This window comes from Pseudophryne corroboree, chromosome 2 (genome assembly GCF_028390025.1).
Source record: "Pseudophryne corroboree isolate aPseCor3 chromosome 2, aPseCor3.hap2, whole genome shotgun sequence".
Taxonomy (NCBI): Eukaryota; Metazoa; Chordata; class Amphibia; order Anura; family Myobatrachidae; genus Pseudophryne; species Pseudophryne corroboree.
In genome coordinates, this window is record NC_086445.1 from 206004298 (window position 1) to 206027781 (window position 23484).

A 23484-nucleotide genomic window follows, 5' to 3' on the forward strand; every position below is an offset into this window, starting at 1 on the left:
TGGCCTCAGCCAGGCGTGTCTCAGAATTGGCGGCTTTATCCTATAAAAGCCCTTACCTAATTTTTCATTCGGACAGGGCAGAATTGAGGACTCGTCCTCAATTTCTCCCTAAGGTGGTTTCAGCGTTTCACCTGAACCAGCCAATTGTGGTACCTGCGGCTACTAGGGACTTGGAGGACTCCAAGTTGCTGGACGTAGTCAGGGCCCTGAAAATATATGTTTCCAGGACGGCTGGAGTCAGGAAATCTGACTCGCTGTTTATCCTGTATGCACCCAACAAGCTGGGTGCTCCTGCTTCTAAGCAGACTATTGCTCGCTGGATTTGTAGTACAATTCAGCTTGCACATTCTCTGGCAGGCCTGCCACAGCCAAAATCTGTGAAAGCCCATTCCACAAGGAAGGTGGGCTCATCTTGGGCGGCTGCCCGAGGGGTCTCGGCGTTACAACTTTGCCGAGCAGCTACTTGGTCAGGGGCAAACACGTTTGCTAAATTCTACAAATTTGATACCCTGGCTGAGGAGGACCTGGAGTTCTCTCATTCGGTGCTGCAGAGTCATCCGCACTCTCCCGCCCGTTTGGGAGCTTTGGTATAATCCCCATGGTCCTTACGGAATTCCCAGCATCCACTAGGACGTCAGAGAAAATAAGAATTTACTTACCGATAATTCTATTTCTCGTAGTCCGTAGTGGATGCTGGGCGCCCATCCCAAGTGCGGATTGTCTGCAATACTTGTACATAGTTGTTATTACAAAAATCGGGTTATTATTGTTGTGAGCCATCTTTCCAGAGGCTCCTCTGTTATCATGCTGTTAACTGGGTTCAGATCACAGGTTATACGGTGTGATTGGTGTGGCTGGTATGAGTCTTACCCGGGATTCAAAATCCTTCCTTATTGTGTACGCTCGTCCGGGCACAGTATCCTAACTGAGGCTTGGAGGAGGGTCATAGGGGGAGGAGCCAGTGCACACCAGGTAGTCCTAAAGCTTTACTTTTGTGCCCAGTCTCCTGCGGAGCCGCTATTCCCCATGGTCCTTACGGAGTTCCCAGCATCCACTACGGACTACGAGAAATAGAATTATCGGTAAGTAAATTCTTATTTTTCAATATGCAAAGTTCCCTAATTTTGTCACAGTCCCCTCTTTTTTTTGTTTTTGTTATATGTGTAGCAGACAATTTATGCCTGTCTACGTGTCATTACTATTTTGGTTTGATATAGTGGTCTTATGCTGTTATGTATTCTGTTGTTGCAGGTGTTGCGGTCAGTAGTCGCGTGTCTACAAAGATCCAGCAGTTACTTAACACATTGAAGCGACCGAAAAGGCCACCGTTAAAAGAGTTCTTTGTGGATGATTTTGAAGAGATTGTTGAAGGTGACTACAGATATGGACAGATAATGCTTGTATTGAATTAGAAGTTACCTTTTTAGTAACACTGCTGCAACTCTCTGTACATTTCTTAGAACGAAGAGGGACAATTATGAAAGCAATCACACATTTAATTTGATTGATATATAATGCGTAGACATTTATACACTTTATAAAGAGATCATCCACCTAAAATCTTTTCTTGTCCAATTCTTTATCTAGACTACCTTGTTTTAAAAGCGGACTCCCCTTTGCATGGAATTTTTTTTTAAAGGTTTATGGGGTGTATTTTTCAAATCGTGGAGAAAAATCACTAACCGATCAACTCCTGTCATTTTTCAAATACAGCCTATAAAATAAGAGTTAGAAGCTGATTGGTTGGTACTTTTTATCTCTCCACTTTATCTCAACATTCTGAAAAATACCCCCTTATATATGCAGAGAAGACTTTTAGGGGGAGATTCAAATGATATATCACGTCCAATTTCCTTTCTAAAATGATCTCTGTTATCGCGCATATTGCGCCCATAGTAATCAGGTTTAGCTGTGTAAAGGGTTGGGTGCCTCGCTACTTCGGGGGTAGCGAGCTGAAATAATGATACAACATCCCTGAGGGCAGAAACAGAACAGGTGTGGAAAGGTCCCGCCCTTATTATCTATTTTACAAATATGATACAAACTCGCAATAATACAGAATGAATAAGGTTGTCAAAGCTTCAGATGGATTTATTAGACAAATGTTGACATAAATAGCCTGTCTCCAGCCATGTTGCTATTGTAATATATTAGCAGTAAGCTGCACTTAACAAGGGAGTGACAGCAGGGTGTGTAACATGTCAGATGCATACTCTAGTTTGCCGGGCTCCATGTGCTTCAAATGAATAGGTGCTCTCTGTGTAGGTGCTAGACACACTGTTTATACTCTCAGTAAAGGGATACGGTCTTTATGGCGACATGCATTAGGTCGACAATTGGAAAAGGCTGACATGGCAAAGGTCGACGCATGAAAAGGTCGACATGAGCTTTCACAATTTTTTTAATTTATTTTTTACTTTTTCATACTTTACGATCCACATGGACTACGATTGGGAAAAGTAACCTGTACCAAATGCGCAGCGGTAGCTGTGCGAGGCACCTTGCCTGAAGCATTGTGGGCAAAATGAACCCGAACCGAATTGGGGTTCCCGGTCACTGTACAAAGAAAACAACACCAAACCCCCCCCCCCCCCCCCCCCACACACACACACAAAACTCATGTCAACCTTTTTCCATGTTGACCTGCTGACCATGTCGACCTTTTCCAGGTGTCAACTACTGCCTGTCGACAAATAGTGGTCGACCTAATGAGTGTCAACCTAAATAGGGTCGACCCAACAAAACCATTACCTCAGCAAATATGTACACTAATTTGGATAAAAAATAGGACTGTAATTTATATGATATGTCTGTGTGCCTAAATTATGGCATAAACTGCATTTGTATATTTATAAGGTCTGTTCTGCTCAGTTCCTAGGCCAGATCCCAACCAACCAAAACCTGAAGGTCGCCAGATGACCCCTGTAAAGGGAGAGCCTTTAGGCGTGGTGTGTAATTGGCCCCCATCCATTGAAGCAGCACTGCAGCGCTGGGGAACAACACAAGTTAAATGTTCATGTCTCACTGCACTTGATGTGACAGGGAAACCCATATATACGCTAACGTATGGTAAGATGGCTCTGACAATGCATATAAAAGGGATGCTTCTAACTTAGAAAAGGAATATATCAGTCCATGCTTTTCCATTGTTGTTGGGGCAGAGGGCAGAGGGACAGGTGCGTGTTAGTGTATATATTTGAGTAAAATGCACTTTATGTGGAGACGTGCAGTCTCTATAGGTGTAACGTGGTAGGTCATCCATAATGATGTCTAGCCAACCTAGGTAATTTGGCCACTAAGGGTACGTTGTGCCTGCGTACACACAAATGATTGTTAAAATTACCATTTAACATTTTTTTATTAATATTATATTTCATTATGAATTCCTGTAAATTGAAATATTAGCAGGAAGTCCAGTCACATATGTGGAAGTTATTTATTACAGAAATATAAGAATATATAATGCTCACTTTATTATGCATGTAAGTGTCTGATGCTGAGACTCATATTGTACTTGAGCTGTAATTGTAAAACCAGGTTTCTTTTGATTTAGGCAAACTGTGGTCCAGAAGTGTGAGATTGGCCTACACCCTGCTCAACAAACTGGGAACCAAAAATGAGCAAGGGCTGAAACCAGGTGACAGGGTAATGTCACATTTCATTTTACTTATGTGTGTGTGCATGTTCATTCTGCTTATTGTTTTGTCTTTCTTTTGTACCTATGTGCTTAGTATGATTTGAACACCCATATAGTACATATGATTAGCTTTCACCACCATACAAGTAAAATATATGTTATCTGGACAGCAATAAACGCACCAACTTGTATTCTTTCTCATACCATATTATGACATCAGTAAGCACTTGGTTTTTTATCAGTTTTTCACCAGAGGTCCATAAAACCCTAAAATTATAAGTAATTTTTATGTTCTAAAAAAAGACACTAATAGCATTCACAAGTATGGGTGTAAAATAGCATTAGGGACCACAGCTGTCTACGTATGCACAGCAGCGGACTCTGACTGGTGTGGTCTACATTGGCCATTCCTACCACTCCGCCTGGATCATTGGGCAGTACACCTTTTGCCGGGTTGGGTCTGATATGCCAGCTGTCGGGATGCCAGTGGTCAGAATACAGACCGTGGCATCCTGATAATGGTGAGTATCCCGAAAGAGATAAGGTAAGTATACTTACCTTTACCCAATGCCCCCCTAACCCTCTCTTCCCGCAGCCTAAACTTAACCCCACAACCCCCTTGCTGCGTAATCCTCCCCAGTGGTGCTTAAACTTAACCCTCCCCATTCTGAAACCTAAACTCTCTCTCCCATCCCGCATCCCCCCCCCCTCTCCACACACACACACACACACACACACACACACACACACACACACACACACACACACACACACACACACACACACACACACACACTGCCTATCCTTTTTTTTTTTTTTTACATAATTCAACTTTACTTTCAATTGGTCCTTTTTTTAGTATTCCTTCTCACTTATGTCTACAGTGGTTTTGAGTCTACCAAGTAGGTATCATTGTAAGTTTCATTTTGCCAATGATCTCTAACATATGAGGAGGGCTGTATTTATTTAAATGATCAAGAGTATCTGTATTGGGAAAAGATTATAATGCAGCTGTCGCAATGACAAAGCAGGTCTGCTAAGACTTGTAGTACATAACTGAGGTTCACCTAACTTTCATGTCCCAAATGTGGAAGTGATATATCTTAGGTCTAGGACGTTTCACAGCAGGACAACAGATACAGCATAGTACTTACTGACCAATATCATTAAAAGTTTACATATTCTTCACAGTATTGTTTGATTATTATTAATCACAATGCATTTCTCTGCTTAAAATGTCCTGAACTAGCAACTGTGTGATAATATGCTAGTACCGCAGTAGGCGTTTTGTGTAAATAGGCGCCTCCTGCTGGCTTCCCTTGAGCCGCTGCTGCAGTTAAGGACGCAGCATCGATTCATCTACATGAACATCGTAATCTGAGTAACCTTCACGCTGTTGAAGCAAGTGAAGCTGCGACCCAAGAACATATCCACTGGCTTCAGCACACCTTGAAAACAGGACCAACATCCCCCCCCCCACACACCACCACCACCATCCGTGTTGTCTGCAACTCTGCCTATTGCCACCCTCTCCCCATGCCAGCAGCATGTCAATCATGCTACGACATATAGGGCGCTGCGAACGACATCGCAGCCCGGTGCAACTTCTGTGCATTTGCGGATCTAAATACATCTGCGCAACGCCAGGTTTACGTACATGTCTGACTTAGACTCATCATACGATTGCAAAAAATAAAAATAAAACCCAAACTAAAATAGGATATCTGTACTGCCAAAACAGTGTGGTAGAACTAATATTGTCAGCTACAATAGTCTACTGAAATGTTCCATGTATAGTTATGGATGTTATTGATAGAATAGGCTAAGTGTGATAGCCTCCAAGTTGTTACAGGTGCAGGGCTTCCTGCGAGTCTGCCCATTTTTATTTTTTAAAGCATCAATTATTTACAAGTCAAAACCAGACTGGTATGCCTTGTAAATGATTGCTGCCTTAAAAAAAAAACCAGCCAGACTCGCAGAAAGTCCCGCACCTCCGGCAACTCGCAGGCTATTACATTTAGCCCCATATCTTTCTTGAGGTATAGCAGTCTTTTAATGTACCGATCTCTTAATGTGTATGATGTGAGTGCTCTTTTATGTACTGGCACCTGAGACTGCTAGAACAATGCTTCTCAGAGGAATATAATTACATGGTTCTTTTATTCTAATCTCCAATTCACCTTCAAAAATATATTTAGTCTTCCATTCAACGTTTAATAAGAAACGTTCTCATTGCAGTATTGTAACATGTCATGATATCGGAGATTATTTACAAGTGATTACCATTCTCCTGCTGTGTGCTTAATTACATAGAGCAGCTGAACCGCAGGCATGTGTAATTATTGTTTAAGATGCATGCAGCGGATTTATAGTAACAACTATGCAAATGTATTAAACATCAAACTGACATGTAGGCTGATTTTGGTAACAAGTGCATTTTATAGAATTGCATCCTTTTTTTTTTCTCCGGTGCTTTTAGCAAAAATTCCTTACACTGGTATATCCCCCAAGCCATGGAAAGTAAGGGGTTTACTGTTCTAGACCCCTAATTTTATTAGCATTGTGCCTCCATAAGTATACTACCACTGTAGTCACATGATTTGATCAGTGCTCCATGAATAGTGCTCATTGTGAGCTGCCTGTGTACCTGCAGATCAGCATCTGGGGAGTTGGAGTCCACTAGCTTACTGCAATGCTGAGCTGTGTGGTCTCTGAGCCGTATCTAGCTGGCATGTACACTGAGACTGAACCATCTTGTTACAGACCGCAGTGGCACTGTAATTTTTTACTCAGTTTGTAATGGGATCTGTCATTGGTTGATGCCTGTTCATGCGTACATACAAACAGGACACAGTGCGTATGTGACAGAACCTTCCTGAGCGATCAGCATTGACGTGAGCAAAGATATTCCGCTACCCAGAGGCTGCTCATGCCAGGCTTAATTCATTCCCCATGTATGGGTTTCCAAGCTGCCAAAACATTAATATCCATTGAGCCTACTTTATGTTTCTTCTTGCTGCACTGTGTTTTCTCATTACATGTGATAATGTTGTGTTTTCTCTGTGTCTTCTTGTTCTGCTACTGCCTGCCATGTACATCCGTTGGATGAGTATTCCCTTTTTCAAAAAATATTTTTAGAGGGGGACATGGCATGTATGTAACATGCTACAGCATGCGTGTTGTTTAGTACTCGTCTTTAGTCCTACTTTGTACTCTACTGGCTTAATGTTATTTTTTTAGTAAAAAAATTTAATTTAGAAAATCCTGTGAAGGTGATTGTGACGTATATATTGCGGATGTGTGTAGCACACCCCACATTCAGAACTGACCACTGTAGCGGCATATGCAGAGACCCCACTACTTATACTCATTAGCCAGGGCATCTTCCCGGTGATATATTTGTGAAGATGGCTTCATAGGAACAAGCAAAGACTTTGGCCCTGTCTCTTTGCTGTCTCTGCACAATCGACAATTTTACGTATACAGTATATAACCGCGTAGTTGGTGCCACCGGAGCCAGGTATTGGGGTTCCCGCTGCACTTTGGCTCCCCAGCTCTTAAAACATTACCGTGTGTAAAGAGGCCATATATTTCCTTTACAATGTACAGTATATGTAACATTTCCATGTAAATGCACTTATTATATACCCATTATAATATTATTATTATTATTACATTTTGTTTATAGGACGCCACAAGTGTTTCGCAGCACCGTACAAAGGACAGTACAGGGAGACAAAACTTAACATTACAGTAAATAAATAACAGAAATAGAGTACAGGTAACAAAGAGCACCACAATTCTCAAAACATAATACAGCTTAGATGTAAGTAGTGAGGGAGTGATCACCGTACTACTTGGGGCTGGCGGCCATAAATAGAGATGAGCCTTTACCAGCAGGAGAAAAAGCGGGTAAAGATGGTCACTGAGTAGGAGAGGGTTGTGAGTGAAATGTGTCGAGAAGAGGGCTTAGATAACAAGAGGAATGAGGGCCCTGCTCTGAAGAGCCAACAATGTAGTGGGAAGGGTCGACAGACAGATGACATGAGGTACAAGCAAGCAGGAGGTAGCCTGATGGCATGATATATACTCATTGACTCACACATACTGATAACTTGTGTACATCTTGCAGCAAAAGATTAGAGAGCATGAATGCTGACGTCTTAATACAAACTAACCATACTACCCTACCACCATTTCCATTGCTTATGTACAGTTACACAGCATAGCACACTGCTGGCTTCTATGTAGTATTAAGAAGGAACTGCAAATATACATGAGCCACATGAAGTATGTGCGTCACAGAGCTGTGGGCGTGGTTTGTGAAGATGTAATCACCATGAGTGTTTATGTGGGTGTGGTGTGTCTTTAAAATGCTTATTATTTTCAGTTGGTTTTATTAGAGATAAGAAAACCTTACACTCAACAATATGTGGGTGGCAGTGAACAGGTAACTGTACTCAAAGGCCTACTGCTTATTTAGTGATGGAATGATAGTGTATATGCAGTACCCTTCCTATGGGTGTTTCTGATTGGCATCCTGCTCTATCTGTCACCTGGACTCTATCTGCTCCCTCTTGTCCACACATTAGCTGCTACTTGTCCCCAACCCTGGACCACTGCTCACTCTTACACCCTGTCCTGCACTCACACCCTAGAATCTAGACAAGGCCTGGCCAACCTGTGGCTCTCCAGCTGTTGTGAAACTACAATTTCCGTCATACCCCTCCCATTGATCAACTGGTAAAGCGTTCTGGGATTTACAGTTTCATAACAGCTGGAGAGACACTGGTTGACCAGGCCTGGTTTAGACTATTACGGCATGGTGCAGCCAATCCTCTGGCCAATCTGCACCTGCGATCTAATGTTGTCACCTTATTGGTCAGCCCACTGAAGGGGGCAGGGCCAGATACCTGGGAAATTCCTTGCTGGCAAACTCAAGTGATGGTTAAAATCGGCTGGGCTACAGGAATGTCATCAAAATCTGCAAAGGTGGAAAACAGCATTGCACACTACTGGATTCTAATTAGGGGGCTATCCAATTAGCCCCGGTAATTTACCAGGGCTAATTGTCCCGCCGGGGGCTATCCTATTAGCCCTGATAAGCCAGCACAAGTGTTTTCACTGAACCTGTGTGTTTTCGGGAGAAAGGGCATTTTATTTTATTTTTTTTACAGGCGATCAATCAGGATAGCCTGTACAAAAAAAAAAAATCTGTGAAAAATTGCAAAAAAACATATTTTTTACACCCAATGTTTTACCGGGGCTAACAGGATTAGTGTTGTTAGGGAACTTGTTATTATATAGTTTTTGTTAATGAACTAAGGTGCCAAAACCTTCCATACATGCAGTTGGTGCACGATGTTGCTGTTCATGGTAGATGGCATTGAGTAATTTTCTAGGTATCTTGTCAAGTCCTAGCTACTTACGAGTCCCTGTACATGGAAAGCTGGGACATCCCTTCTAATGTAATGGTTGCCCAGGTTGCAGAACAAAAAAACTCAATGTATTTTTGCTAATGGAAATTGCCATCAAAATAAATCTACTAATCACCTTAGTGCATAATCACCTTAGTGCATATCAGGAGTCTCTAAAAACATTTCAGTGTCAGATCAGACTGCCCTGGATAAACTGTAGCATGTAGAAGCCGTAATAATGGCTAATTCTACTTTTCCTATATACATAATAAGCCATGACTAATTGCTTCCCATAGTTATTACTTTACCTATGCTGATTGCCAGTCAATTAACCATTTTATTTTCTGTCTACTGTATGTCTGTATAAATGGTCTATGTACTTTATGCCCTGAAAAAATACCCCTGTGTGTGCAATAAATAGTACAATGATACTCACTGCTGTCCCCACCATCCGTTCAAGCACTGGTTCTATTCTGTACTCTGGGCCTCGGTGTTCTCTATGGAAATGAGGTTATTCTGCCCTTGTAAACATGGGGTTGAGAGAAGTGCAGAAGAATTGTAGTTTTTGCTGAAGCTTGGTGGGCCTATCTTCCACACACCAAGGTGCAATCAGAACGCAGGTGTCTGTAAAGCCAAAAGGCAACAGTGTTTGAATACCAGGGACGGTTCGGGTGATTAATGTTACATTACTATTTACTGCCCATCAACAGTGCACTACTAAATTGTGTCTTTATGTAAAAAAGCAAGTTAAATATTGCCTTTTTCATTAATGAAACCACTTACCTGTAGATTTGTCTGATGAATTGCCTTCTTTCAGGTGGCCTTGGTCTATCCCAATAATGATCCAGTCATGTTTATGGTTGCTTTTTACGGTTGTCTCCTGGCAGAAGTCATTCCAGTGCCGATTGAGGTACCTCTTACTAGAAAGGTAACAATACAATTTCCAGTGATGTTGGACAGATTTTCAGGCCATCAATCTCTCAGCGGCTAATATGATGCAGACATCCCCAGGCCATTTAACTTTTGCCAGGAATTGTACCTTAAAATGTAGTTCCAGCAAAATGATATGAAATGAGAGGGAAGCCATTCATAATTTATGTATCATTTTCTTGAATAATTAAATATATAATGTAGTCTGTGCTATTTTATTACAGTAATAAATGGACCCAGCAACTTTCACTAATGTGCACTGGCTACAGTCCTGTCTTAAATTGAAGAATTTTGGTTTACAGATATCATTGTTCTTAAAAACATTGAGAGGAAAAAGTTAACCACTTAAGCAGCCATTAAATTAAATTAAACGTGCCATCTCTGGGTTATAATTGTCATTAAATGTCGATCCCCTATAATTTTTTATTCTCTCTACCTACATTTTTGGGACCTTTCCCTAGAGTTTCTTTCCCCTGCACTTTAGGGAGGCACTGGTGAGGTTAGGAGGAGAGCTTGCTATCAAGAGCCTCTTTTGCATCCTGCTCAGAAATCCACCCATTGTCTTCGGGGAACCCAGCAGTGTTGAGGAAGAAGTGTTCCCAGGGGGGAACTTCTGGAACTAGACTCTAAATGATTTGACCTATGGTCTATATTTCCAGTTGAACAAACTTGGTGGATAGTGTTGTGTAACCCAGAGCAGCCAATGAGCAATTAGTTTCTATAGATCTAGTTTAAGTTAGACTAAGAAAGCAAACGTTTAATTGATTGCTTTGAATTACTGCCCATTTCAAATGCATGCAATGTGGTGGTAAAAATCCCCCTGTGGCTCCATTATCTGGTTGGTTTCAAATTAATATCTACAGCATTGCAAACTTCAGCCATGATCCGTTCTGTTCCAGTCATTTTAATTTTTCTACTTCTTGTGTCGTTGTTAATGGAACCCAATACGTTTTCTGATGATATCTATTTATAATCTATCATTTGCATGTCTGCTCCCTAGACTCCACTAGGATTTATTTTAACAGAATGCTCATTATACCAGTATAAATAGAATTTACTTTATATAAAAGGGACTTTCATTATAAAAATAAACAAAATAAGCTAGTGCTGCAAGATATCTTTGAACCATGACAAATATAGAAGAACCTAGAACATATACAGTAATCACAAAGGGGAGAAGCTCGAAGATCATGTAACTTAAACTAATAGCTCCTTGTATATTTAGCGAAAACCAGCACTGTGACCATGTGTTACCCAATCCTCAATTCAGAATAAGAACCTGTTTGTATTTATCTTGGGGACTTACCACCCCCTACACCAGCAGCTGTTGAAAGCGCACTCTTTTATACTTTTTAAATACCGTTCAATTCAGAATAACACAGAAACAGTAGTTTTATGACTTGGTTGAAACCCAGATAAAAAGGTTTTGTTAGTTCAAGGCGATTAGTTGTGCAGTCACCTAATGATTTAGGTGAAAATGGTTCCAACTACTGTAGTTTCAGATTCCAAAAGATGACAGTAATTAAGTAACTTAAACTTGATCTCAGTACTGGCCACAAACGTTATTGATCAGGTTCAATTAGAACCGATATGCATAACAAGCAGATTGCAGTGGACAATGGCTCGTTATCATGCTGTTTATGGGTTGGCGACTAAGCTCCCTTCTGCCTATGGACATTTTGGCTGTATGATGTAGGGCTGCAAACTGTACAACAGTTAGTTGACTTGTTTAACCACAAATCTTACTGTGATGGGGAATAGCTGCGTACAGGCAATGGGTTGTGAGATTCCCATGTATAAGATGTTTAGATGCCCCTGGCTTAGAGTAGGTCGGTGCCTTCTACAGTAAATTATAAGGTTAGTCCGTACATCAGGGTATTATTTGTAGTAATTAGAACTGTGACTAGCTTCTGAACCAGACTTCTGTTGTTTTATGATTTATTTATTTATTTTACACCAACTTGTGTTTTGTTTCTGTTTACTACATATATTTTGTATATTTAAGTCTTCGGTCAACCTATGAAGCTCAAAGTAGCCATTAAATGGTCACATTGCTGCTGTTCGCACTATAATCTTTATTATATAGTATCGTAATTAAGAGTTAGAGATACATATAGTCATAATGTACATTCAATACTCAGTCACTGTTGGTCAGCACAGACTTACTGACCAGCACACCTTCATAAAAGCAGACAACTGACAAACCATATCTAATGGTGTAAGTCAGGCATGTCCAAACTGCGGCCCTCCAGCTGTTGAGAAACTACACATCCCAGCATGCCCTGATACAGTTTTAGCATTCTCTGACAGCAAAACTGTGTCAGGGCATGCTGGGATATGTAGTTTCACAACAGCTGGAGGGCAACAGTTTGGACATGCCTGGTGTAAGTCTTCTATCTTCTGATTTGTTTCTTTCTCCTTCATAAACAGGATGCTGGTGGGCATCAGATTGGTTTCCTGCTGGGAAGCTGCGGTGTAAAGCTCGCTCTTACCACCGAGGTTTGCTTGAAAGGATTGCCAAAAACACAGAATGGGGAAATTGTGCAATTCAAGGGTGAGCCAGTACAACGTCTCTGCACAGAGGGAAGCTGTTTCCGTGTTCTGTAGTGTTTTCACAGCTAATAATTGTCAAATCTTTAAAAATACATTCCATGCACAAATCCTTATGCAGTTTGAAGAAAGCCTTTTTTCTGTCACTAGTAGAATAGTTTTAGAATTGCTCTTGAAATAGAAGGTGCAGTTTATTTTTTATTTCCTTAAAATATAACATTACATATGTGTCTTCAGTGGCATATCTATAATGGGTCAACACACATATGGTAGACACAAGTTTTTTGTTTTTTTTCCATTTTATTCAACATTTTCATACGTTATCATCCACGTGGACTACGATTGGGAATAGTAACCTGTGCAGAGCACAGCGGTAGCGGAGCGAGGCACCCACGAGCCATGCGAGGGGCCACGGTACACTAATGGGGCTTGTTTGTGGCAGAAAAGTGACAAAACACCCAAAATAAATAAATTGTGTCTACCTTTTCTCATACGTCCTAGAGGATGCTGGGGTCATCATAGAACCATGGGGTATAGACTGGATCCGCAGGAGACATATGGGCACTTTAAGACTTTGAAAGGGTGTGAACTGGCTCCTCCCTCTATGCCCCTCCTCCAGACTCCAGTTTTAGAATTGTGCCCAGTGAGACTGGACGCACTACAGGGAGCTCTACTGAGTTTCTCTGAAAAAATACTTTTTCTTAGGTTTTTTATGTTCAGGGAGACTCCTGGCAACAGTCTCCCTGCTTCGTGGGACTTAGGGGAGAGAAGTATGACCCACTTCCAGTGAGTTCAAGGGCTCTGCTTCTGGCTACAGGACACCGTTGGCTCCTGAGGGTGCTGATCGCTGGGTACGCCTAGATGCTCACGCCTGCAGCCTGCCGTCACCCCCCTTACAGAGCCAGAAGTCAGAAGACAGGTGAGTAGCTGAAGAAAAGAAGACTTCAGTGAAGGCATTCTCTGAGGTAACGCACAGCGCGCGGATGCTGCGCGCCAAGCTCCCACATATACACAGCACTACAGGGCGCGGGGGAGGGGGGGGCTTGGGCAGCTAATAAATCCTCAGTGGACACTGGCAAAAGAGGGACATTAGTACCGAGGCACTGTCCAAAACCCCCGCCAGTATAATCATAGAAGAAGCGGGACAGAAGCGCGCCATTAAGGGGGCGGAGCTTCATCGTCACAGCTCACTCGCGCCGTTTTCTCTCAATCAGGCTGCAGAGACGCTGGTCCTTCCTTCACACTGACAAGTATCAGGGTGCAAAACGGGGGGGAGCACTGGCTAATTTGGTGCAATATACTATATATTAAAAGCGCTACAGGTCTGAGGCATTTATTGGGTGCTTCAGAACCGCTGATTGGGCGCTGGGGTGGGAGCTGGCAAATCCCCTCCGTGTCTCTCTAACAGGCTTTACTGTGGGTCTGTCCCCTATATGCCCGGTGTGTCTGTGGGTGTTTGGAGCACGTGTGTCGACATGTCTGAGGATGAAGACTCTTCCCAGGAGGAGGCTGTATTAGGGACACAAACGGCTGCGGGGGTGACCCTGTCGGCACCGCTGACGCCAGATTGGATAAATGTGTTGAACGCCTTGAATGCTAATGTGGCTCTTATTAGTAAGAGGCTAGATAAGTCTGAGTCTCAGACCCAGGCATGGAAGAAATCTGTAGAAGATATGTTATTGCAAAGTCAGGTCCCCTCAGGGTCACAGAAATGTACGTTGGCCCAGTTGGCAGACACTGATACCGACACGGACTCTGATTCCAGTGTCGACTATAGCGATTCCAGATTAGATCCAAAATTGGCAAAAAGCATTCAGTACATGATTGTGGTGGTTAAAGAGGTACTACATATCACTGAGGACCTGGCTGTCCCTGATAAAAGGGTCTGTATGTATAAGGACAGGAAACCTGAGGTAACGTTTCCTCCCACTCATAAACTGAACACGCTATTTGAAAAACTCTGGGAAGCTCCTGACAAAAAGTTTCAGATTCCCAAAAGAATTACGGTAGCTTATCCATTTCCCTCGGCGGATAGGGAAAAGTGGGAGTCACCCCCCACCGTGGACAAGGCCCTGTCACGTTTGTCTAAAAAGGTAGCGCTCCCGTCACCTGACACGGCGGCCCTTAAGGATCCTGCGGATCGTAAACAAGAAACTACGTTAAAGTCCATTTATGCGACCACAGGTACGCTACTCAGACCTGCCATTGCGTCTGCGTGGGTAAGTAGTGCTATCGAAAAGTGGGCAGACAACTTGTCTTCTGAAATAGATACCCTAGATAGGGATAGCTTCCTCTTGACGCTGGGTTATATCAAGGACGCTGCAGCGTAAATAAACCATCAGGGCGGAACAAAAAGCAGAGCGGCAATGGCAGAAGCCACAAGGATTTTCCGCTGGGCGGAAAAGCATACAAGCGCTCTGTCAGCGATCTTCATTCCAGGAGTGGACAAATGGGAAGCAGACTTCCTCAGCAGACACGATCTCCATCCAGGAGAGTGGGGCCTCCACCAAGAAGTCTTCGCAGAGGTGACAAGTCGTTGGGGAGTTCCTCAAGTAGACATGATGGCATCTCGTCTCAACAAGAAGCTTCAGAGATATTGTTCCAGGTCAAAGGACCCTCAAGCAATTGCAGTGAATGCACTGGTGACACCGTGGGTGTTTCAGTCGGTGTATGTATTCCCTCCACTTCCTCTCATTCCAAAGGTTCTAAATATCATAAGAAGAACAAAGATCCGGGCGATCCTCATTGTCCCAGACTGGCCAAGGAGGGCTTGGTATCCAGATCTTCAGGAATTACTCATAGGAGATCCCTGGCTTCTTCCTCTGCGCGAGGACCTGTTACAACAGGGGCCGTGCGTGTATCAGGACTTGCCGTGGCTACGTTTGACGGCATGGCGGTTGAGCGCAAAATCCTAGCCCGTAAGGGTATTCCCAGTGAAGTCATTCCCACACTTATTCAGGCCAGAAAAGGGGTAACGTCTAAACATTACCACCGTATTTGGAGAAAATATGTTTCTTGGTGTGAATCCAAGGGGGTTTCTACGGAGGAGTTTCGGCTAGGACGTTTTCTCCATTTTCTACAAGCAGGTGTGGATGCGGGCCTAAAATTGGGCTCAATTAAGGTACAGATTTCGGCCTTATCGGTTTTCTTTCAGAAACAATTGGCCTCCCTTCCAGAAGTTCAGACTTTCGTAAAAGGCGTGTTGCACATCCAACCTCCATTTGTGCCTCCAGTGGCACCATGGGATCTTAATGTGGTGTTGCAGTTCCTTCAATCGCATTGGTTTGAACCTTTACGGAAGGTGGAGTTGAAATTCCTCACTTGGAAAGTGGTCATCCTGTTGGCCTTGGCATCTGCAAGGCGGGTGTCTGAGTTAGCGGCCTTGTCTCACAAGAGCCCTTATTTGATCTTCCATGAAGATAGAGCTGAATTGAGGACACGTCAACAATTTCTACTGAAGGTGGTTTCCTCTTTTCACATGAACCAACCTATTGTGGTGCCTGTGGCTACTGACGACTTCGCTGAGTCAAAATCTCTGGATGTGGTCAGAGCTTTGAAGATTTATGTCGCCAGAACGGCTCAGATTAGGAAAACAGAGGCTCTGTTTGTCCTGTATGCTCCCAACAAGGTTGGGTGTCCTGCTTCCAAGCAGACCATTGCACACTGGATCTGTAACACGATTCAGCATGCTCATTCCACGGCTGGATTGCCGTTACCAGAATCGCTAAAAGCCCATTCTACTAGAAAGGTGGGCTCATCCTGGGCGGCTGCCTGTGGGGTCTCGGCATTGCAACTTTTCCGAGCAGCTACTTGGTCAGGGTCAAACACTTTTGCAAAGTTCTACAAGTTTGACACCTTGGCCGATGAAGACCTTAAGTTTGGTCAATCGATGCTGCAGAGTCATCCGCACTCTCCCACCCGTTCTAGAGCTTTGGTATAACCCCATGGTTCTATGATGACCCCAGCATCCTCTAGGACGTATGAGAAAATAGGATTTTAATATCTACTGGTAAATCCTTTTCTCTTAGTCCATAGAGGATGCTGGGCGCCCGTCCCAGTGCGTACTGTATCTGCAGTTATTAGTTGTGGTTACACACATGTTGTCAGCATGTTGCTGCAAGTGTTCATGCCGTTGGCTTGTGTTCTGTTGGATGCCACGTTGTGCGGCATGCTTGAGGTGTGAGCTGGTATGAATCTCACCTTAGTTTAACAATAAATCCTTTCCTCGAAATGTCCATCTCCCTGGGCACAGTTCCTATAACTGGAGACTGGAGGAGGGGCATAGAGGGAGGAGCCAGTTCACACCCTTTCAAAGTCTTAAAGTGCCCATATGTCTTCTGCGGATCCCGTCTATACCCCATGGTTCTATGATGACCCCAGCATCCTCTACGGACTAAGAGAAAAGGATTTACCGGTAGGTATTAAAATCCTTTTCTCTAACGTCCTAAGTGGATGCTGGGGACTCCGTAAGGACCATGGGGAATAGCGGCTCCGCAGGAGACTGGGCACAAAAGTAAAGCTTTAGAACTACCTGGTGTGCACTGGCTCCTCCCCCTATGACCCCCCTCCAAGCCTCAGTTAGATTTTTGTGCCCGAACGAGAAGGGTGCACACTAGGTGGCTCTCCTGAGCTGCTTAGTGAAAAGTTTAGTTTTAGGTTTTTTATGTTCAGTGAGACCTGCTGGCAACAGGCTCACTGCATCGAGGGACTAAGGGGAGAAGAAGCGAACTCACCTGCGTGCAGAGTGGATTGGGCTTCTTAGGCTACTGGACATTAGCTCCAGAGGGACCGATCACAGGCCCAGCCATGGATGGGTCCCAGAGCCGCGCCGCCGGCCCCCTTACAGAGCCAGAAGACAGAAGAGGTCCGGAAAATCGGCGGCAGAAGACGTCCTGTCTTCAACAAGGTAGCGCACAGCACTGCAGCTGTGCGCCATTGCTCTCAGCACACTTCACACTCCGGTCACTGAGGGTGCAGGGCGCTGGGGGGGGGGGCGCCCTGAGACGCAATAAAAACACCTTGGATGGCAAAAAAATGCATCACATATAGCTCCTGGGCTATATGGATGAATTTAACCCCTGCCAAAATACACAGAAAAATGGGAGATAAGGCTGCCGAAAAGGGGGCGGAGCCTTTCTCCTCAGCACACTGGCGCCATTTTCCCTCACAGCTCCGTTGGAGGGAAGCTCCCTGGCTCTCCCCTGCAGTCACTACACTACAGAAAGGGTTAAAAAAGAGAGGGGGGCACTAATTACGCGCAGTATTAAAAATACAGCAGCTATAAGGGGAAAAACACTTATATAAGGTTATCCCTGTATATATATATAGCGCTCTGGTGTGTGCTGGCAAACTCTCCCTCTGTCTCCCCAAAGGGCTAGTGGGGTCCTGTCCTCTATCAGAGCATTCCCTGTGTGTGTGCTGTGTGTCGGTACGTTTGTGTCGACATGTATGAGGAGAAAAATGATGTGGAGACGGAGCAGATTGCCTGTAATAGTGATGTCACCCCCTAGGGGGTCGACACCTGAGTGGATGAACTGTTGGAAGGAATTACGTGACAGTGTCAGCTCTGTATAAAAGACAGTGGTTGACATGAGACAGCCGGCTACTCAGCTTGTGCCTGTCCAGACGTCTCATAGGCCGTCAGGGGCTCTAAAGCGCCCGTTACCTCAGATGGCAGATATAGACGCCGACACGGATACTGACTCCAGTGTCGACGGTGAAGAGACAAATGTGACTTCCAGTAGGGCCACACGTTACATGATTGAGGCAATGAAAAATGTTTTACACATTTCTGATAATACGAGTACCACCAAAAAGGGGTATTATGTTCGGTGAGGAAAAACTACCTGTAGTTTTCCTGAATCTGAGAAATTAAATGAGGTGTGTGATGATGCGTGGGTTTCCCCCGATAACAACTGATAATTTCTAGAATGTTATTGGCATTATATCCTTACCCGCCAGAGGTTAGGGTGCGTTGGGAAACACCCCCTAGGGTGGATAAAGCGCTCACACGCTTGTAAGAACAAGGGCTCTACCCTCTCCTGAGATGGCCGCCCTTAAGGATCCTGCTGATAGAAAGCAGGAGGGTATCCTAAAATGTATTTACACACATACTGGTGTTATACTGCGACCAGCAATCGCCTCAGCCTGGATGTGCAGTGCTGGGTTGGCGTGGTCGGATTCCCTGACTGAAAATATTGATACCCTAGATAGGGACAGTATATTATTGCCTATAGAGCATTTAAAAGATGCATTTCTATATATGCGTGATGCACAGCGGAATATTTGCCGACTGGCATCAAGTCTAAGTGCGTTGTCCATTTCTGCCAGTAGAGGGTTATGGACACGACAGTGGTCAGGTGATGCGGATTCCAAACGGCATTTGGAAGTATTGCCATATTAAGGGGAGGAGTTATTTGGGGTCGGTCTTTCAGACCTGGTGGCCACGGCAACAGCTGGGAAATCCACGTTTGTACCCCAGGTCGCCTCTCAACATAAGAAGACGCCGTATTATCAGGCGCAGTCTTTTCGTGGGCAAGCGGGCAAAAGGTTCCTCATTTCTGCCCCGTGACAGAGGGAGAGGAAAAAGGCTGCAGAAATCAGCCAGTTCCTAGGAACAGAAGCCCTCTCCCGCCTCTGCCAAGCCCTCAGTATGACGCTGGGGCTTTACAAGCAGAATCAGGCACGGTGGGGGCCCGTCTCAATGAATTTCAGCGCGCAGTGGGCTCACTCGCAAGTAGACCCCTGGATCTTTCAGGTGATATCTCAGGGGTACAAATTGGAATTCGAGACGTCTCCCCCTCGCCGTTTCCTAAAGTCGGCTTTACCGATGTCTCCTTCTGACAGGGAGGCAGTTTTGGAAGCCATTCACAAGCTGTATTCCCAGCAGGTGATAATCAAGGTACCCCTCCTGCAACAGGGAACGGGGTATTATTCCACACTGTTGTGGTACCGAAGCCGGACGGCTCGGTGAGACCGATTCTAAATCTAAAATCTTGAACACTTACATACGGAGGTTCAAATTCAAGATTGAGTCACTCAGAGCAGTGATTGCGAACCTGGAAGAAGGGGACTGCATGATGTCTCGGGACATCAAGGATGCTTACCTTCATGACCCAATTTACCCTTCTCACCAAGGGTACCTCAGGTTTATGGTACAGAACTGTCACTATCAGTTTCAGACGCTACCGTATGGATGGTCCACGGCACCCCGGGTCTTTACCAAGGTAATGGCCGAAATGATGATACTCCTTCGAAGGAAGGGAATTTTAGTTATCCTTTACTTGGACGATTCCCTGATAAGGGTAAGATCCAGGGAACAGTTGGAGGTCGGTGTAGCACTATCTCAGGTAGTGTTGCGGCAGCACGATTGGATTCTCAATATTCCAAAATCGCAGCTGATTCCGACGACTCGTCTTCTGTTCCTAGGGATGATCCTGGACACAGTCCAGAAAAAGGTGTTTCTCCCGGAGGAGAAAGTCAGGCAGTTATCCGAGCTAGTCCGGAACCTCCTATAACCGAGCCAAGTCTCAGTACATCAATGAGATGGTTCTGGGAAAAATAATGGCTTCCTACGAAGCAATCCCATTCGGCAGATTCCACGCGAGAACTTTCCAGTGGGACCTGCTGGACAAATGGTCCGGGTCGCATCTTCAGATGCATCAGCGGATAACCCTGTCACCAAGCACAAGGGTGTCTCTCCTGTGGTGGTTGCAGAGTGCTCATCTTCTAGAGGGCCGCACATTCAGGACTGGGTCCTGGTGACCACGGATGCCAGCCTGCGAGGCTGGGGAGCAGTCACACAGGGAAGTAATTTCCAGAGCTTATGGTCAAGCCTGGAGATATCACTTCACATAAATATCCTGAAGCTAAGGGCCATTTACAATGCTCTAAGCTCAGCAAGACCTCTGCTTCAAGGTCACCCGGAGTTGATCCATTCGGACAACATCACGGCAGTCACCCACGTAAACAGACAGGGTGACACAAGAAGCAGGGGGGCAATGGCAGAAGCTGCAAGGATTCTTCGCTGGGCGGAAAATCATGTGATAGCACTGTCAGCAGTATTCATTCCGGGAGTGGACAACTGGGAAGCAGACTTCCTCAGCAGACACGACCTCCACCCGGGAGAGTGGGGACTTCACCCAGAAGTCTTCCACATGTTTATAAAACTCGACAAGTATTGCGCCAGGTCAAGGGACCCTCAGGCACTAGCTGTGGACGCTCTGGTAACACAGTGGGTGTACCAGTCAGTGTATGTGTTCCCTCCTCTGCCTCTCATACCCAAGGTACTGAGAATTATAAGATGGAGAGGAGTAAGCACTATATTCGTGGCTCCGGATTGGCCAAGAAGGACTTGGTAACCGGAACTTCAAGAGATGCTCACGGAGAATCCGTGGCCTCTACCTCTAAGAAGGGACCTGCTCCAGCAAGGACCCTGTCTGTTCCAAGACTTACCGCGGCTGCGTTTGACGGCATGGCGGTTGAACGCCGGATCCTGAAGGAGAAAGGCATTCCGGATGAAGTCATTCCTATCCTGATCAAAGCCAGGAAAGATATAACCGCAAAACATTATCACCGCATTTGGCGAAAATATGTTGCGTGGTGCGAGGCCAGTAAGGCCCCGACGGAGGAATTTTTCAACTAGGTCGATTCCTACATTTCCTGCAAACAGGAGTGTCTATGGGCCTGAATTGGGGGTCCATTAAGGTTCAAATTTCGGCCCTGTCAATTTTCTTCCAAAAAGAACTAGCTTCAGTCCCTGAAGTTCAGACGTTTGTGAAAGGGGTACTGTATATACAGCCTCCTTTTGCGCCTCCAGTGGCACCTTGGGATCTAAATGTAGTTTTGGGGTTCCAAAAGTCACATTGGTTTGAACCACTTAAATATGTGGAGTTAAAATATCTCACATGGAAAGTGGTCATGCTGTTGGCCCTGGCCTGGGCCAGGTGCGTGTCAGAATTGGCGGCTTTATCCTGTAAAAGCCCTCATCTGATTTTCCATTCGGACAGGGCGGAATTGAGGACTTGTCCTCAGTTTCTCCCTAAGGTGGTTTTCAGCGTTTCACCTGAATAAACCTATTGTGGTGCCTGCGGCTACTAGGGACTTGGAGGACTCCAAGTTGCTAGACGTTGTCAGAGCCCTGGAAATATAGGTTTCCAGGACGGCTGGAGTCAGAAAATCTGACTCGTTGTTTATTCTGTATGCACCCAACAAGCTGGGTGCTCCTGCTTCTAAGCAGACTATTGCTCGTTGGATTTGTAGTACAATTCAGCTTGCACATTCTGTGGCAGGCCTGCCACAGCCAAAATCTGTAAAAGCCCATTCCACAAGGAAGGTGGGCTCATCTTGGGCGGCTGCCCGAGGGGTCTCGGCTTTACAACTTTGCCGAGCAGCTACTTGGTCAGGAGCAAATACGTTTGTAAAATTCTACAAATTTGATACCCTGGCTGAGGAGGACCTGGAGTTCTCTCATTTGGTGCTGCAGAGTCATCCGCACTCTCCCGCCCGTTTGGGAGCTTTGGTATAATCCCCATGGTCCTTACGGAGTCCCCAGCATCCACTTAGGACGTTAGAGAAAATAAGAATTTACTTACCGATAATTCTATTTCTCGTAGTCTGTAGTGGATGCTGGGCGCCCATCCCAAGTGCGGATTGTCTGCAATACTGGTACATAGTTATTGTTACCAAAAAATCGGGTTATTGCTGTAGTGAGCCATCTTTTCTAGAGGCTCCTCTGTTATCATGCTGTTAACTGGGTTTAGATCACAAGTTATATGGTGTGATTGGTGTGGCTGGTATGAGTCTTACCCGGGATTCAAAATCCTTCCTTATTGTGTACGCTCGTCCGGGCACAGTATCCTAACTGAGGCTTGGAGGGGGGTCATAGGGGGAGGAGCCAGTGCACACCAGATAGTTCTAAAGCTTTACTTTTGTGCCCAGTCTCCTGCGGAGCCGCTATTCCCCATGGTCCTTACGGAGTCCCCAGCATCCACTACGGACTACGAGAAATAGAATTATCGGTAAGTAAATTCTTATTTTTTTTTTGTCGCCCATTTCCATGTTGACCTTTTGACCCTATCGACCAATTGACCCTGTCGGCCTTTCCTGCTGTTTACTTATTCTATGTCGACCTTTTGACCCTGTCGACCTAATGCATGTCTGCCATTAGTGGTAGTCCATTTTAGTGTAGATCAAATAATCCACACCCAGAGAGGAAGTGTTCCGGATGGAGACTGCACACTGTCCCTTCCTTTCCGACTATGCCCCTGTGTGTCCTCGTACACTATTGCTATAGTAGCGCCAAACAAACCTCATCCGCGCACCAGGTCCTGTGTGACTCTGCTTGCAGCGAGCATCCTTTTCACGCAAATATGCATCTTAGTTGTAATGGGATGCGACAAAACGGTTTCATGAGACTGCACTGCTTAACACTTGTACATCTGTGTAAATGAGTCTAAATTGTATGCGAGGTACTACAATGCACAGATGCTGCTCTTTTTCATGCCAAATTCTGTTCATCTGTGACTTTGTACAGATTTAAATCTAATTATCTCCTGTGCAGAGTCGCAGCCCGGTACAGTATGTCTCTTACAGATTGAGTTGCGTTTCTAAGATGCATATTTAAAGTAAAGGTTGCTACATTACGCCTCTCAACCCGGCTCACGTGCGCCAGGTATCTCAGGCTGCATGGCGGATTGAAGCTAGGTGTAAGAGGATACATCTGTGGTTTTCAATTATTATTTTTCTATAGAAAATTATCAAATGGTAAAATAAATATTTTGAATACTTACAAATGCTCAGTAATTTATTTCCTGTGCTTAAGGCTATTCTACCCAACTTCCCTGTAGTCCTGCATATTGGCTGAGAGCTTAACTTGAAATGTCCACAAAGCATGCTCAGGAGTCGGGGGCTACAGTCATTGGGAAAGACTGCATGGCTCTCTTGCCCATT

At 44.7% G+C, this 23484-nt stretch overlaps 1 protein-coding gene across 2 annotated transcripts in view; it reads left to right on the forward strand.

The window, feature by feature from the left end:
* The window catches only part of DIP2B (disco interacting protein 2 homolog B), a 372205-nt gene that overhangs the window by 227751 nt on the left and 120970 nt on the right, over nucleotides 1-23484 (forward strand). The window contains exons 7-11 of one of the 2 annotated variants that reach the window (XM_063952252.1): nucleotides 1252-1371; nucleotides 2872-3069; nucleotides 3554-3645; nucleotides 9872-9982; nucleotides 12415-12538. In XM_063952252.1, coding sequence (XP_063808322.1) covers nucleotides 1252-1371; nucleotides 2872-3069; nucleotides 3554-3645; nucleotides 9872-9982; nucleotides 12415-12538 — 645 coding nt within the window. The remainder of the gene's footprint in view (nucleotides 1-1251; nucleotides 1372-2871; nucleotides 3070-3553; nucleotides 3646-9871; nucleotides 9983-12414; nucleotides 12539-23484) is intronic. The other variant, XM_063952253.1, reaches the window with a different exon arrangement.